The 15819-nt window shown below is 37.4% G+C and overlaps 1 protein-coding gene across 2 annotated transcripts in view; it reads right to left on the reverse strand.

The window, feature by feature from the left end:
• Window positions 1-9269: 9269 nt before the first annotated feature.
• The window catches only part of LOC138789721 (cadherin-8), a 336813-nt gene continuing 330263 nt past the window's right edge, over window positions 9270-15819 (reverse strand). For both annotated transcript variants that reach the window (XM_069968497.1, XM_069968498.1), the window contains one exon: window positions 9270-10520. In XM_069968497.1, coding sequence (XP_069824598.1) covers window positions 10027-10520 — 494 coding nt within the window. In that variant the 3' untranslated portion in view covers window positions 9270-10026. The remainder of the gene's footprint in view (window positions 10521-15819) is intronic.

The raw sequence follows: 15819 nt of genomic DNA on the forward strand, positions 1-15819 counted from the left end.
GGCTGCTTACTGAAAGCTACATAGGGAAAATGTCATGCAGTATGACGAAGTACAATGCTTCCACACAATATGTTAATTAATGTTTTTCTAGACTAAAAGCTGCAACTGGAACACAGAAGCCAACTACAAGCTTCTTCTTTTTCCTCGTCATGAAATGTATTGACTGTGTATCCACCTCTCAATAATCACCCACCCACTAACAGTGTGTGATCCCTCCACATAAATAACTGTTAAAAGCCCTCAGAGAAAGCCAACTAAACATTTGTGATATAAGATCAATCCTGTCCTCTATGCTTATTGGATTTTTAGGTTATACAGGGAAGGATGACATGAAATATATTACATACTATAAATATTACATTTTTAGAGGCCTGGATACTCACTATGTCAAGTACATAAGGCTAAGATATTAAAATGTACTTTACATCATGTCCAATCTACACAAAAATAAATAAACTTTAAAGACTACAGACATGCATGGCGACATTTAGGTAAGGAAAAGAAAATAATTGACAATTCTATGAGTTTAAAGAGGTTGTCCATGAAAATTTCACTTTTCCCCTATCCACAATATAGGGGGAAAGTAGGTGGTCGTGGAGGGAGTCTGACCTCTGTCCCTCCCTACGATCTCCACATCAGGAGATCATTCCTATAGAGTGGTGGAAAGAGCCGAATGTACCAGAAGAGCGTTGTACTTGGTTCTTTCCATTGGCTCCATAGGAATGATTAGAGCTGCAGGTCGCTACCGGACTAATGGCTTTATTCAAAACAGAGCCAGAGGGGCGCAATATGTAGATTGGCGGGGGGGAGGGGGGGAGAGAGCCCCCCCACACACACACAACCTCCTTCTTTTCCCTTATCCTGTGGATAGGGGAAAAGTGAATTTTTCCTGGACAACCTTTTTAAGTTGCATACAATGAGAGCAATAAACATAACATATTAAAAGGGTTTTCCAGAAAAAAAATAAATAGGTCATCAATAGCTTACCAGCGGGATGGCAAAATCCAGCACCCTGACAATCAGCTGATCAGAACAGGCGTGACATCTGGATGTAAGCAATGTTCAGAGCTGGAAGCTTTGGCTCCGTACATTGTGTAGTGACCATGCCATGTTACTGCTCTGCACTGCAGTGACCTGCTACCACCACTATACAATGTACAGAGCCAAATAGTAGTGAAGATGTACGGAACAGTTATTTGTTCACTTACATGCAAGGACATCTCCACTGGGTACCAGAAAACAACCATTTGTATAAGATACTGATATACTGGTTTAGGCTGGGTTCACACTATGTATATTTGAGGCTGTATTTGTGAGGCTGTATAGCAACCAAAACCAGGAGTGGATTGAAAACACAGAAAGGCTCTGTTCACATAATGTTGTAATTGAGTGGATGGCCATCATTTAATGGCAAATATTTGCTGTTATTTTAAAACAACGGCTGTTATATTAAAATAATGGCCGTTATTTACTGTTATATGGCGGCCATCCACTCAATTTCAACATTGTGTGAACAGATCCTTTCTGTGTTTTCAATCCACTCCTGGTTTTGGTTGCTATGAGGACCTGACATGAGGACCAAATACAGCCTCAAATATACATAGTGTGAACCCAGCCTTACACTGTACAAAATGTATTTGTTGCACCTCAATGCATGTAGGTAACCTTATGATGCTCCATGTGCTTAGTTTTCGAAAAGTCCTTACTAAGATAAGATTTGGCAAAGCTTACATTTTGACAATATATTAATTCATCCCTAGAAATAAAATGAACAATTATATAGGTCCTTCACAGTGAGTATGATTTTTCTGCCTTTTATTACCTGATGCCTAAAAAGTTAAGCTCTTTTGCATAAACTGCAGTCTTAGTCAAATCTACATTATTGTTTAGTGTATACAATGTGACTCCACGGTAACAGAGTACAAACTATGTAGTTTAACCCAGTAGTCATACTCCATCCTATATATTCCTTACTTCTTACCAGATAGCAACTGTATGTTATAAAAAAAATATATATAAGACAACTGTTAAAGTGTATGATTATAAACTCCACAATCATAAGCTCTATCCCATAGGCATGTTTACACATTAACTATGTTTCCTGCAAAGAAGTCAAATATACATAAAAATCCCCAAGATGAATATTTGTAGAAAAATACATGCAAGAGTCTTACTTGTAAAACCAGGAATGTGCTTGTGAAGGACCCTAGTGAATGTCCATCCAGTGCCCTGAGAAGGTCAGCGACAGCACGCAATGTCTGAAACGTTATATTCAGAAGAGCTCGTCTAAATATCAGGTCTAGCTTCTCTATGATGTTGTTGACCTTCTCTGGGATTTTAACTCATAAAACAATGACGTTTGTGACACAGAAATGTATGGCTTCATTTTTAATGTAATAAATCAAACTATTATCTGATCTGTTTTTATTTTCTGGTTGCATTTTTTGTCTTTTCTTTGTATTCTTTTATCTGCTATGGCATGTCCAAAGATTGGCTTTACAGCAAACACATGGACATACTATAAGTAAACAATAGAAATGAGCGAGTAGTGAAATATTTGAATTTTGGAATATCAAGTTGAGTAGACCCCGATACTCGACTATTCGATCGAATATCAAATCCCATTAAAGTCTATGGGAAAAAAATGCTAGACACTTGGAAATCAAAATTTGACCACTTGGAGGTAACTAAGTCCTAATGACACCTCAGGAAATGACACAAACACCTCTGGAATGCAACTGGGACAGCAGGGGAAGCATGTCTTGGTGCATCTAACACGCCAAAATCGCAGTATTACACCACTATCACAGACTATCTACTATACACTCCAAACAAAACAAAAAAAAACTATGTAAAGGGGAAAAAATACATGGAAACCTTCTTTCCTTTACAGTAGTATGGCCACATTTTAAGTCAAAGAAACATTTCCATGCACCCCTTTAAATCCCATTGCCTATGACAACCACAGATGGCATAGGCAAGGGGCAAATCACACCGCACCCACTGCTAACTGTCATTGTGTGTGTGTGATGCTGGCAGACACATCGGGGGACATGTATCAAGCAGTGTACCTTGTGCTCCTTAGTATTTTCTGGCGTAAGTGTGATGTGCACAGCCCTTCGTCAGATTTACTAAACAGTGTAGCTCGGTGTATGTGTGAATATGACAGCTTACACCAGTTTTTTGCCTTCTTGACATTTGTGGGCGTGGTTATCCGTAAGAATATTCTCAGCCGGGATTTATCATGTGAGAATTTTGAAATTTTCGCATTTTCGTTCGCATCTGTACTCCAGTCCCAGGGTAGCGGAACTTTTTTAACCAGGGTCAATTCATGAATACCTGCAGTAAAATGCACAGCGCCAGGGAAGCTATAGCAGGTGATTTATGAACCAACATGTGAATGTTCATAAATACTTTACTAGGCTGCAAACATATAAGCCAGTGCACAGTGCTAAAAATATTCGCAAAAAAAGGTGCAAATGATAAATGTCCCCCATCCTCTTTACATTTTTAAAGTCATCTGCCACTTCCACTTATTACACATAAGGGAGTGTGGGTCTCAAGGCACACAAGGTGTATACAGCCGTATACCCTTTCTGATGTAAAATAAGAATGCCCTACAGCAGGCAATAGACATTCAACTTTATTATGTGGAGCACAGCACGCACAACAGTAGTACCACACTTAGATTTTCTTGACTTGGCACACAAAGAATATACAGCCGTATACCCTCACTAATGTAATACAAGAATTTCCTACAGCAGGCAACAGGCTTTTGACTTTATAATGCGGCACACAGCATGCCGAACAGTAGCACCACACTAATATACAGGACTATAACTCCCAGCATGGAGTGTGGGGTAATATATCGGACTACATCTCCCAGCATGCTGTTTGGTAATACACAGTACTAAATCTCCCATCATGGTGTGTGGTAATATACAGAACTACATCTCCCAGTGTGGGGTAATATACAGGACTACTCTACATCTCTCATCATGCTGTGTGGTAATATACAGGACTACATCTCCCAGCATAGTGTGTGGAGTAATATACAGGACTACATCTCCCAGCATGGTGTGTGTGTGTTAATATGCAGGACTACATCTCCCACCATAGTGTGTGGGGTAATATACAGGACTACATCTCCCAGCATGATGTGTGGGGTAATATACAGAACTACATCTCCCAGCATAGGTTTTTCACTATGGGGATCCACATGGGGCTTTAGCCCTAACAAGGGCTTTTGGGCATCTCTCCTGCCTAAAATCCCCTAACTCCTAACTGTCCCTGCTACACACTGCCTCCCTGTCTAGCTCCAAGTCTCATCTGAAATCTCAAATCCAAATCCACAATTCGATCACTGGGAAGGTCACATGGTTAATCCAGCCAATGAATGTAGGTGATTTTTTTTAACTGCCTGACTTCCCCTAGTGCCTTTACCACACCCCCTGCATAGTTGTTGGTTAAAAAAAAAAAACGCCAGGGAAGGTGGGAAGGGAATCTAATTTTTACTGGGGTTTTGATTGAATACTCGATTGAAATCGAGTATTTCAAACAGTGTACTATTCGATCGAATACCTACTTGATCAAGTAGTACTCCCTCATAGTAAAAAACTCATTTGCAGTTCAATACAGAGCTTGCCTGCCAGCCGCAAGCCATGCAGAAATTACGTGAATGGGAATTGCAGAGCACATGGGGTGAGTCTGTTATGCCAACTCTTAACCTGGTAGACTCCTGGTAGACTCGTAGATGCTCCACAATCCCCATTTCCAATGACAGGTGAGCCTTGCGTGTCAGTCAGACAGTGGGTGTGACATCACTAGAAAGAGGAGCACAAAGGACCCTGGGTCAAGGCTCACTGACACTTCAGGCGCCCAAAAAAGTTGATTTAAGGGGAACAAAAGCAAAAAGAACGTATGTCATGTATGACCTGTATCCTTTTGCTAACAGTAAATTTAATGTATTGACTGATTCACTGGATGAAATAATGTGATAGATGGACTTTAAATGGTCTTATTTGCCTCCAAATTATGATTTAAACCTGGTACCTTTCATTGCAATCCTATCTTCTAATGGAACGACTGTTGACCTTGCCCCCAGTGCACATGCTATAAACTCAGATGTAATAGTTACATAACAGAATGTGTTGGCCTATTCTATAGTGTGGAAGTTGCAATATTTCATTTCCTATATGCATAGTTACAACCGTAAGGCCATGTTCCCTCTGCGTAAGTTTTGTAATAATCACGGCTGTTGTAACAACGACCGTGATTACTACGGAACTTACGTAGTGCTGCCTTCTGAGAAATCCCGGCTGGTGTATACACATAGTATGCACTCCGTCCGGGATCGCTAGCAGCACCGCAAGAAACAGATATGTCAATTTTCTGCCGCCACTATTCACTGTCAATTCGCACAATGTGAGCAGCGGGAAATCCGTGCGCGCCCGCATCCGCAGTACTGGCCAGGATGATGATCTCAGACACAGGCCGTTCCGTGACCCGGCCGGGTCACGGAACGGCCGATGTCTTACTAAGTGTGAACATAGCCTAATAGTGATATAGTGAATAGTGATAAAATATTTAACCTAAAAACTTAATTTAGGTATAGGTAATTTTTTTGACAGTACAATATATTATCTTACAGGTGCCCAGTGAACATTCCCTTTAAGTTTCACAACTGAGAGTTTTCATAAATATACTGGAAAAAAGGTCAGAGTTGCTTTAACAATTTATCTTCCATGAAGCCTGATCATTTCACCACTCACTGCGCCCTGCTCCAGAACTTATTAACAAGCTCCATAAGTTTACATTGATGAAATGACATTTACCTTACAGCCAGGTTATCTTATCCACACACCGCTGGTCAGTGAAATAATGCCTGAAAAGAAATTGTTTAAAGACAGATCTATCTCTTTGTGTGTGGCTAACAGCAATGTTCCATTCCAAGCATGATATCAAAAGGTGGCTGAGGTCATTGTAAAAAAAAATTATTTTGTTATTATAAAAAATCAAAATCGGGAATCCACTTTCCATCGGCTTTTCCTTTTATTGTGATTTTTGTGTTTAAAAGCTCTATAAATACACAATTTAAAATGACACTGGCTTGTAGTGGTTACCTTATCCTTTTGACTAACAATGATGGGATTCCTGTCATGCTTTAACTCTCCTACAGAGCCACTGATGGGATTTTTTGAAATCCTATTATTGGTTGCACTGTCGTGGTCTCAGATGGGACTTTCAATCAAAAAGGCAATCAGAAGGTTATGCATCTCTAAGCTCAACTACAAAAAATAAAATCTGAAAGCCCTGTGCAGCTTCAAGGAGCCCGAAATTACGCATGAAAACAACCACTGGATTGAAACGCAGAGTGCAACTTGAATCGATCAGCAAATATTAAATGACACCATAATGTAAACTGCCATGATAATTGTGAAAATAAATAAGAAAGTTACTGGTGATATACATTCTCAATAATACTAAAACAAATGTATAGAACTAAGAAATAAGTTAACAGTCATGGTATTTTTTTAAAGTAATCATATGGTTAAGTTCAGATTACCAACAATATAGCAAAATAAGAATTAAAAATTTGTCTTTTTGAGTAATGGTTGTATAAGAAAAGATCCCAATACACAGTAAAACCTCTAAAAAAAAAAAAAAAAAAAAACACCCTCTTATCCAGATAAGATTTTGTGTAAATTTCTTCTACACTATACACAAAATTTTAATCTACCATACACTATTAATAGAAACCAATTTCTTTTAGAGGACAACTTACTTTTAAGTGCAATTTTGGGTGGTCTTCGCAATATCCAAGGAATTTCACATATATAACATATAGGGGAATTTGAAAACTGTCATAGGCCATGTTCACACAACATTTTTTCAGCTCTGTTTAAAATGACATCCGTTATTTTGAGGCTAAAATAACGGACTTTATTTAGCAGCCTGGCCTCCCCGTAGTGCAATGACTGGTGTTTGTACATTATTCTAGCTTTGGTTACTAATTGGACTTTGGGTATGTCTTAATTAAAAAGTCCGTTGAATTTAATAGTAAAAACGAAGAATGAACGGTGAGAAAAGAAAAACTGTGTGTGAACTACTAATAAAAAAACAGCCGCTGTTTGCAAAAGACGCCCGAAAATAATGATCATGTTCATTATTTTGACATCCGTTGCAAAAACATCCATTATTCAATACACTGTGTGCATTGGACGTCCGTCTTCCCATTGAATTTAATGCATTGCCATTGCAGTCAGTTAAATTGCGGCAAAAACTGACGTTTTTTAAAATATGGAAATCGGACTCCTTTTCATTAATTTTGACGTTGTGTGAACATAGCCACAGAAGCATTGTTCTTGATAATGATATGATATTCTTAAGGACAAGAATTTTCACTGTATACAAAATATTGAATGAGTTTTCTGCTCAAATTCCCAATATGTTTGATTGTAGATGAGGCTGGTTTTAAAACTTTATATTTAAACTTTACATCTCAGTGCCCCCGCAGTGCAGCATCACCGATCACAGCCACATGCTGGTCTCCTGTATCTCTTGGTCCTATGAGGTCATGACCATGCTCAGATCTGCCCGCTCAGCCAATCCGTGACTGAGGCAGGACATCTCTGCAGTAATTGACTGAATGAGCAGGTATTTCCTGTGGTGTTGTGATGACACAGGATCCAGGAGATACAGGAGATCAGAGGGTGACGGTGAGCCATAAGTAAAACATCACTATGTTACCACCACCCCCTGCCCTTCCTGTATTTTTACATTTGTCCAGAGTACCTTTTAAGTCTTGTTTTGCATATAGGATTTTTGGGAAAAGGCTACTATGGTTTCTAGGCAGTTTTTATACGCCTTGGATTGAAGTGGAATTCAACAAAAAGAAAAAAAATCCTTTTATATTTTACATTCCTCTTATATCCATTCCTTTGTCTCAAAAAAACTGCACAAAAGCTGCAAAAGCATTTTACCAAAAAACAACTGTGTTAAAATACCCTACTTAGGAACCCCAAAAAACCCTTTATTTTCCATCCCATTTAGAAACTTAAGCTTTTATGTCACTGTTTGAGATTGTCCATGCTTTAAGAGATCCTTGAAACCAGTGCAAGCACATGACTGTACACTATTTATAGAGAATTTTATAAGGTAACAAAGGTTACCGGCTTGTATCTTTTAATATTAGACTTCCTCAGAAGTCATTGAGGGGTTAAACACTAAGGAAGATTTATTACTTACATCAGTACTTCAACCTATAGATTGATGTATGTGCCCTTGAGAAGGGCAAGTTGCAAAGGAAAAAGTATGAGATGTTCAGGTCAAAATATTAAAGAGATTTCAAAAGTTTTTCGGCCCATATTTTTCCCCCACTTTCATTGATAAATCATATGAAATACTGTTAAAGCTATTTTCCTTTGATGTCATAATTCACTGAACCTCTTCTGTAAAATAATTAGTAAGCATATTCTGTTCATCGATATACCCCCAAGGAAGAAAGACCACAAACGTATTTATAAAAATATATTTCACCAAGTAGTAAACAATACAGGAATTTTCCAATACATGAAGTAAATAAACAAATGATAATATACCTTCAGAGCAAAGTAGAAAATTAAAATGATCTGCATGTGATACTTTTAAGTAATATACAATTTCTACTTGTAATTGCAAATTTTGAGTGCAGCTTCTGGTTCTGCCAGCTTGTATATGCAACTGTCCTTGTGCATAACAAGCAAATATCATAGAAAGGAAATGCTGACTTAAGCACTAAAATTATATATACAATGATTTTTGCTCTAGAACACTGGATAACTACAAGCGTGAGTCTGTCACTGTACAGTGTAATGTGTAAAACTCTAAAATTCTAAAGTTTAAATATTCACATGAACCTGTTTACTTCCAGATGTTTGTGCTTGTAATAAAAAAAACACACTATATATCATACCATAATTCTGAACAAAATATAAAAACTGACAAAGCTTCTTGGGGAAAAAAAGTTTCTCGTCTTTTAGCCTTCCATTAAAATTCAGCTACTGCAAATATACATTGCCCCTTTATTAAATTACCTCTTGTGGCATTAAAAGCCATCATAAAACTTCAAAATGTATATGAATTATAACATTTAGTATGTGTGTACAAAAAAATAAAAGATTACTTAATGGATATATATTATATATGTATAGATATATATAGTTATGTATTTTAAACAGTTTTTCAATAAATAAAGATATGAAAAAAATAAAGGCAATAAAATAGCACTTTGAAAAATTAATTAATAAATAAATAATATTTGGAACAAGGTAACATTTTTTATTTTTTTTTAACAGTTTTTTTTTATCCTGATTTATTCTGGGCATATAGCAATCTGTAGAGGGAAAGCTCAGTACAAACATGCCTCTTTTCAAGGGGTAATGTCTGATAATCATAAAAAGAATTTTAAAATTTACTCTTCTTTTAGTTGGCGATAAGACGTGAATAATTTAAGGCCCAAAAACATGTAGAGATGATGTTCGTTTGGTAGCCTTTAGGCCACCAAGTAAGTACAATATAGAGTCATCACACAGTGGAAGCCAGCTGGGTTATCAAAATTCATCAGAAGACCAAATATTGCTTTAGTAAAAAGTGGTTAATTCCTCTTTTCAAAATGTTGCAGTAGACTTTAGTGGTAGAAGACTTTTCTAGCAGAGCAACAATCCGCTTGTCTAAAGTTCCAACTTTTTCTGTTTTTGCGCTGCTTAATCAGACATCCCAGATGCCAAATCTTCAACCTTTATGGTGGCCCAAGTGAATACTGAACATCCAATGACTTCTAGATACTTCACAAACTTTACTCCACAAGACTTACCCCCTAACGTACACAATTTTTGGTTCAACATTACAATGTAGTTGATTTGCTTTTTATAGATGACTGGTGCTAATTGTCTCTAAAACAAGTTGGCCACATTAGTCTTCACTAACAATGACCCTAAAATTTTACAGAATTGTGAAGTTCGGAATGCAAAAAATGTTTATTCATTGTCAAGTTTCTCTGTCGCTTTCTCCAACTGAGTAAAGTTCTCCAAGTCTTTTAAAACGGGGACCCCAATCACTGAGGTAGTCAAAATTTTGATCTGAGTCTGATGTTGATGACTCCAATGAGCTTAGAGAACCAGCCACTGATCCTCGCCCTTCATAACCATAAATTTGAATTGAATCATAAGGTGGAGCAGTGGGGTCATTGTCAGCTTCATGGAGCCTTACATTAATAAATTCATCCACGTCAACACCGTTGGGAGTAGAAGTATGACCTTGCCGAGGCATGAACTGAAAATCAGGCTTGATATCTTTGCGAGGTAAATATCCATTTATTCCATCAGGGTTTTGTAATGTTGCAATATCAAAAGCCTCTGTATCTTCTTCTCCGCCTCCTTCATCATCATAGCGAATTATATTTTCACGAACATCTTCATCATCCTTAATTATCAATGGCTCATTTTTGTGCCTTCGAAGTGTGACAAACAGCACAACAATGACTGTAGAAAAAAGTGTCAAGAGTAAAAGGATTATTATATTTATTCATATACAGTTCATTTCTAACTAAATGTTATATTGACATCAGTGCAATGTCCTAATAGAGCTATGCAACTGTTATTGTAGAAACTAAAAAGCCCCCAATACAGCTAAATAGTGGGGCTAAAAAGAATGCACTTGACGTGACTGCTGTCCAGCTCTAGTTTGGATTTTTTTGTTGTCATCACAGTATAATGAAACATCTAATTAGTAATGAGCAAACTTGCCAAACGTTCAGGTTTAGTCAAACACTAAAACTCAGCATTTGACTCCCGGCTGCTGGAGAAGCTGTATCCAACTTCTCTAACCACTGAGAGTCTGAATTTGAATGTTTGGCAAGTTCGCTTATAACTACAAACCACCAAATAATCATCAGCTCCCTAGCAACCAGACTGTAAAGATTCCTCAAGATCATATTGTCACTGAAACAGTTCCTACTAGCATGGAATCTTTGCTATTATGACCACATTAAACTGATTAACTGGTAATAGTACCGAACTTCTTTAATCCCCATAATGAAGCTATATATATTATTATTTTATTTTTTTATTTTTTTTTTTTGGGGGGGGGGGGGGTTGAGGTGGTGGATGAAGACCTAGCATTGTCTGTAAAACATGATTACAGTCTGTATCTATATTGCAGTCTGAAGTCTGTATCCACCTTCCCCAGCTACTGGGAGCCAAACGCAGAGCGGTTGGGAGCTCTTGAACCTACTGCTGTGTGTTTATTTATCTCTAAATGCAACAGTATAACACTTGTATAGTTATTGTCATCTGCTTTTAAGAAATATAATAATAATAATAATAATAATAATAATAATAATAGTAATAATTCTAAATATAATAATCTTTTTCTGACCTCAATACCTTTTTTTTTTTTTTTTTTTTTCCATCTATAGAGCTATATTAGGGTCCATTTTTTTCCACCTTAATCTGTAGTTTCCATATAAACAATGTCCAGAATCACAGCTTTTGCAAAACGTATCAGAAATCCTTTATTGATCCAGTTAAAAGCAGTAGGGAACAACACACACAGGGGAAGAATGGCGTCTTCACTTGCGTGTGTTGTTTCTCACTGCTTTTAACAGGCTCAATAAAGAATTCTTACAAGAACCGTTGTACTGGACATTACTTCTTGATATCCTTGGACATTGCTGTCTCCTACAGCAGATCAGTTTCTTCACTCCTTTGGTCAGCTGGCATATCCACTTGTCCGGTGATGTTTGTCTTTAAAATAATTTGTAGTTTGCTACCAAGTTTGCATAGATCATAGAACATTATATTTTAATCAATCAGATGTTTTAGCACACATGGCACTGCCAAACATATTTATAATCATTGTTTTGGGAAAAGGGGGTAATTAAAATTTTTATTATGGGATAGATTTATTTATGTTAAAAAAAAACAAAAAACAAAAAAGCCTTTTAAATACTTTTGTATTCCCTCTGGGGGATGTCTATGAGCAATAACTTGACTGCTTATAGGGATAGATGCAGTGTCTTTGTACTGCATTGATCAATTAGCTCAGTGCTCTATTGGTACTTTAGTACATTGTTGTAGGCATGCCGCTGCTGTTTTTACATCTAAATGACTATATAACTGGCACTGTGATCACTCCATGATGGCTATTTACTGTGGCCTCTATCTGCTAAAAGCAGTGCTGATGACACAGTGTATGAAGTAGGCTTAAGTTCTGAGCCCTCTCTACATCCTCTTAACTATATTATGATGAAAATAAAAATCATGAACCCTTAAAAGGTTGAAAGGCTGATCCTGCTTATATAATTGATGACCAAAATAATAATAATAATAATAATAATAATAAATTTGTAGAGGTCTGATTCCTGACTCTCACCGAGTCAGCCAGTTGAATTTACTGTAGTATTGTTTCTTTCACTTGATAGGGATATTGCTGCAGAACCTTGCGCTGCCACTTACAGCAATGTAAGGATGACAAACCTGGAAAAGGCAGCAACACTAACATGAGCTCTACAGCAATCAGCATGAATGTTGGAAACTGGACCCCCTCAATCTAGGCCATCAATCTAAAAGGCTGGTTAATCCCTTTAATTACTAAACACATGAACTTTTATTAATAAAGGGAAATAAGAATTCATCATATGGTGCATTGGCCAGAATACTCATTGATCACATGAAGGAACTAAATCTCTCATTGACATTTTTTCAAACTAGACATGGTGAGCTGGTTTGCTTGGTAATCAGAAAAAAAAAATTATGAAGGGAGAATCAATGCATGTTTTTGAGAATGTAATTTCTTAATATCCTAAAGGGAATCAGTCAATAGCAGTTTTGATTCAAAACTTCTGGTAACAGGGTGTAGGGGGCAAAAATCAAACAAAAAACAATAGAAACATACCCCTTTTAATTCTGCATAACCATACCACATGCATATGTACAAGTTATTTGGGGTGATATTCTGCTATCCCTTAATCATGAAGCCTGTGCTGTAAGTTTGCATAGCACAGGTCTGATCACCCCCTGCTCTATAATTGGCATTTCCACTGCGTGTTTCAGCGCTGTTTGAGCTGCCAGGGGGGTGATCAGCACAGGCTCTGTGATTCCTGATAACTCTCATTGCATGGCAAGATTGAAGCCTGATGACTAATTAATAGACAGCAGCAGCACGTGTATGTTGCTAATGCATTTTCACATTTTCACTCCATATTTACTTTCATATAAAAACTGCTGGTGAAAGGTTCATGCCAAAATTTGTCCAGACTTAGAAGGGAAAAAAAGGTCTAGGTCTGGTATTGTAGCTTTATCGAAAATTTCTGAGCTGCAATATAAAAAACAGTCCATGGAGAGTGGCACTAAATATTTATTTCTTTTTATCATCCTGGACAACCCTTTAATGTTTTATAATAAATGTATTATTTATAAAAAAAAAAACTCATTCAATTCAAATGTATGCAATAATGGCACCAAGAGGAGTGACCCTTGAAGCCTCTTTAAATACCCCTTTTTAACTAAATATAAATGTTTCATATTTATTTCTGAAAGACAGCATTTTACCATAACATAAAGTAGAATTAAATGTACCATTTAGAAGGGCATACTTTGATAATATATTAGCAGGGAATATATCAAGTGAGTATGTTCTTTTTTTGTCTCCATTATTTTAATTCATTGGTTTCCATTAAACAGTATGCGGCTGCTTAAAAGTTTTCCGTTCTTACTTTTTCTCAGCATGTGGTCCACCTACAATAAATTTTCTACACAAATGCTGAATTCAAGGAAGTATCATTCAAAGCTCCCAACATCTCTTCTCTATTGTGAGTAAAAGCTCTCATCTTACAGACCCGCTTTTTATTGAATAGATCTTTTAAATTATTTTATATATTTTAGGCAGAGATGTGTTATCATTTTATAATTATTTAGTTGTTGTGTGTTAAAGTGATACTATATAACAGAACTCACTAACAGATAATCATCTCTCGTGATGCATTATTTAATTTGGTTGGGTTGATAAAATGCATGGAGAAATTGTTTCTCAGAAGCAAAAAAAAATGTGTTGGGATAAAGCATAGTTAACTATTATGCCATATCCAGAAAATGTGTGATATTGTAATAGTTTTGTCTTTGGATTTCACTGTTTTATGATCTTTGTGGTTGTGTGGGTTTCCTCTGAGTACTACTTTAAAAATCCATTAAAGGCTTGTGAAATTAAAGCAACTTTGTACCCACAATCTGACTGCCCCCTCTACCCCCCAAAAAAAACAAAAAACAAAAAAACAAAAAAAAACAAAGAGAAACCAACTGCTTGTACCTTCAGATAGCTGCTTTTAATCCAAGATGTGTCCATGGGTCCGTTCAGCAGGTGATGCAGTTATTGTCTAAAATAAAACTACTTTTAAACTGGCAGCCCCGTGCTAAAAGGTCGGGGCTTAGAATGTGTATGCATTGGGCTGGCACAACCTCTCTGTCCCTCCTCCCTGCCCTCCTTATCATTAGGAATGCTCCAGGCAGATTGTCTCCTATTCCTCAGCTGTGTAAATACTGAACATGGCCTGGATCGTTAAGGCACCTGTGCTATGTTCAGACAGGAAAAAATGTTCCAGTAGCATTCCTAATGATCAAGAGGGTGGGGATGAGGGAAGGAGGGCTGGTGCAAAGTTAGGGCACAGATACTCCCCTTGGGCACAGGGCTGCAAGTTTAAAAGTTGTTTTTTAGGACAATAACTGCATCACCTTCCGAACGGACCCCAGATCTTGGATTAAAAGCAGCTATCCGAAGGTACAAGTGGTTTGAGGGGGTCAGATTGTAGATACAGAGTCACTTCAAAGGGGTTATCAAGTGCTACAAAAACTTTCTTTTAGAAACAGCCCTACTCTTGTCTCCAGTTCAGGCATGGTTTGCAATTAAGCTCCATTCACTTCAATGGAACTGAGTTACAAAACCCCACCCAAACTGGAGACAAGATTGGTGCTGTCTCAGTAAGAAAGTAGCCATTTTTTGTAGGGCTGGATAACCCCTTTAAGGCACTTTCTTCCATATGCTCTATACGAACTTCATAGAAGGGAGCTTACTGTTCAGTACTCCTCCCTTGACCAGAGTAATGGTCAAGTACAGATGTGTCATTCCATTTCCTTCCTTTTGGCTTGACATACATGCGTTAACATGATCCCAATGACGCATTTAATTTGATGTTGATCTTATCTTGATGTTGAACTTAATTCAATGATTTAGCTAATGTCCCTGACACAATTGCTGTGCGTACTTGGAGATGAGTGGTGCAAGTTGATTAGCTTTGAGAAAGAAACAGGATTTTGTAATACTCTGTTGTTTTTGCAATATGTGTTTATATGTGGCCATCCAAGGGATTGTGGTATGTACTGTATTATCCAGCGTATAAGACGGCTGGGCGTATAAGATGACCCCCAACTTTTCCAGTTAAAATATAGAGTTTGGGATATACTCGCTGTATAAGACTACCCCTCTTCCAAAGCATACCAAATAAAAATTGATAAAAAAAAAATTAGACAGCAGGAAGATCTGAGAGGCAGAGAAGGAGGTACAGTAATACCCGTAGGATACAAGGGCGGGCCAGACGGATGAAAAAGGTGTGTTTTTCTGGGCACAGCTACATTCTACTATGTCTCTTTTTTTCTATACCCTGGACACCTGCAGATTGCTCTGGCCTTCATACAGTTGGATACTGACGTTTTTGAGCTCCCCCATCCCCCCCACCATATGCAGCAATCGCAGATCCTTCAGTCCGGTTCTGAAGTTTTTCAGCACCTA

The sequence above is a fragment of the Dendropsophus ebraccatus genome, chromosome 4, assembly GCF_027789765.1.
Source record: "Dendropsophus ebraccatus isolate aDenEbr1 chromosome 4, aDenEbr1.pat, whole genome shotgun sequence".
Lineage (NCBI taxonomy): Eukaryota > Metazoa > Chordata > Amphibia > Anura > Hylidae > Dendropsophus > Dendropsophus ebraccatus.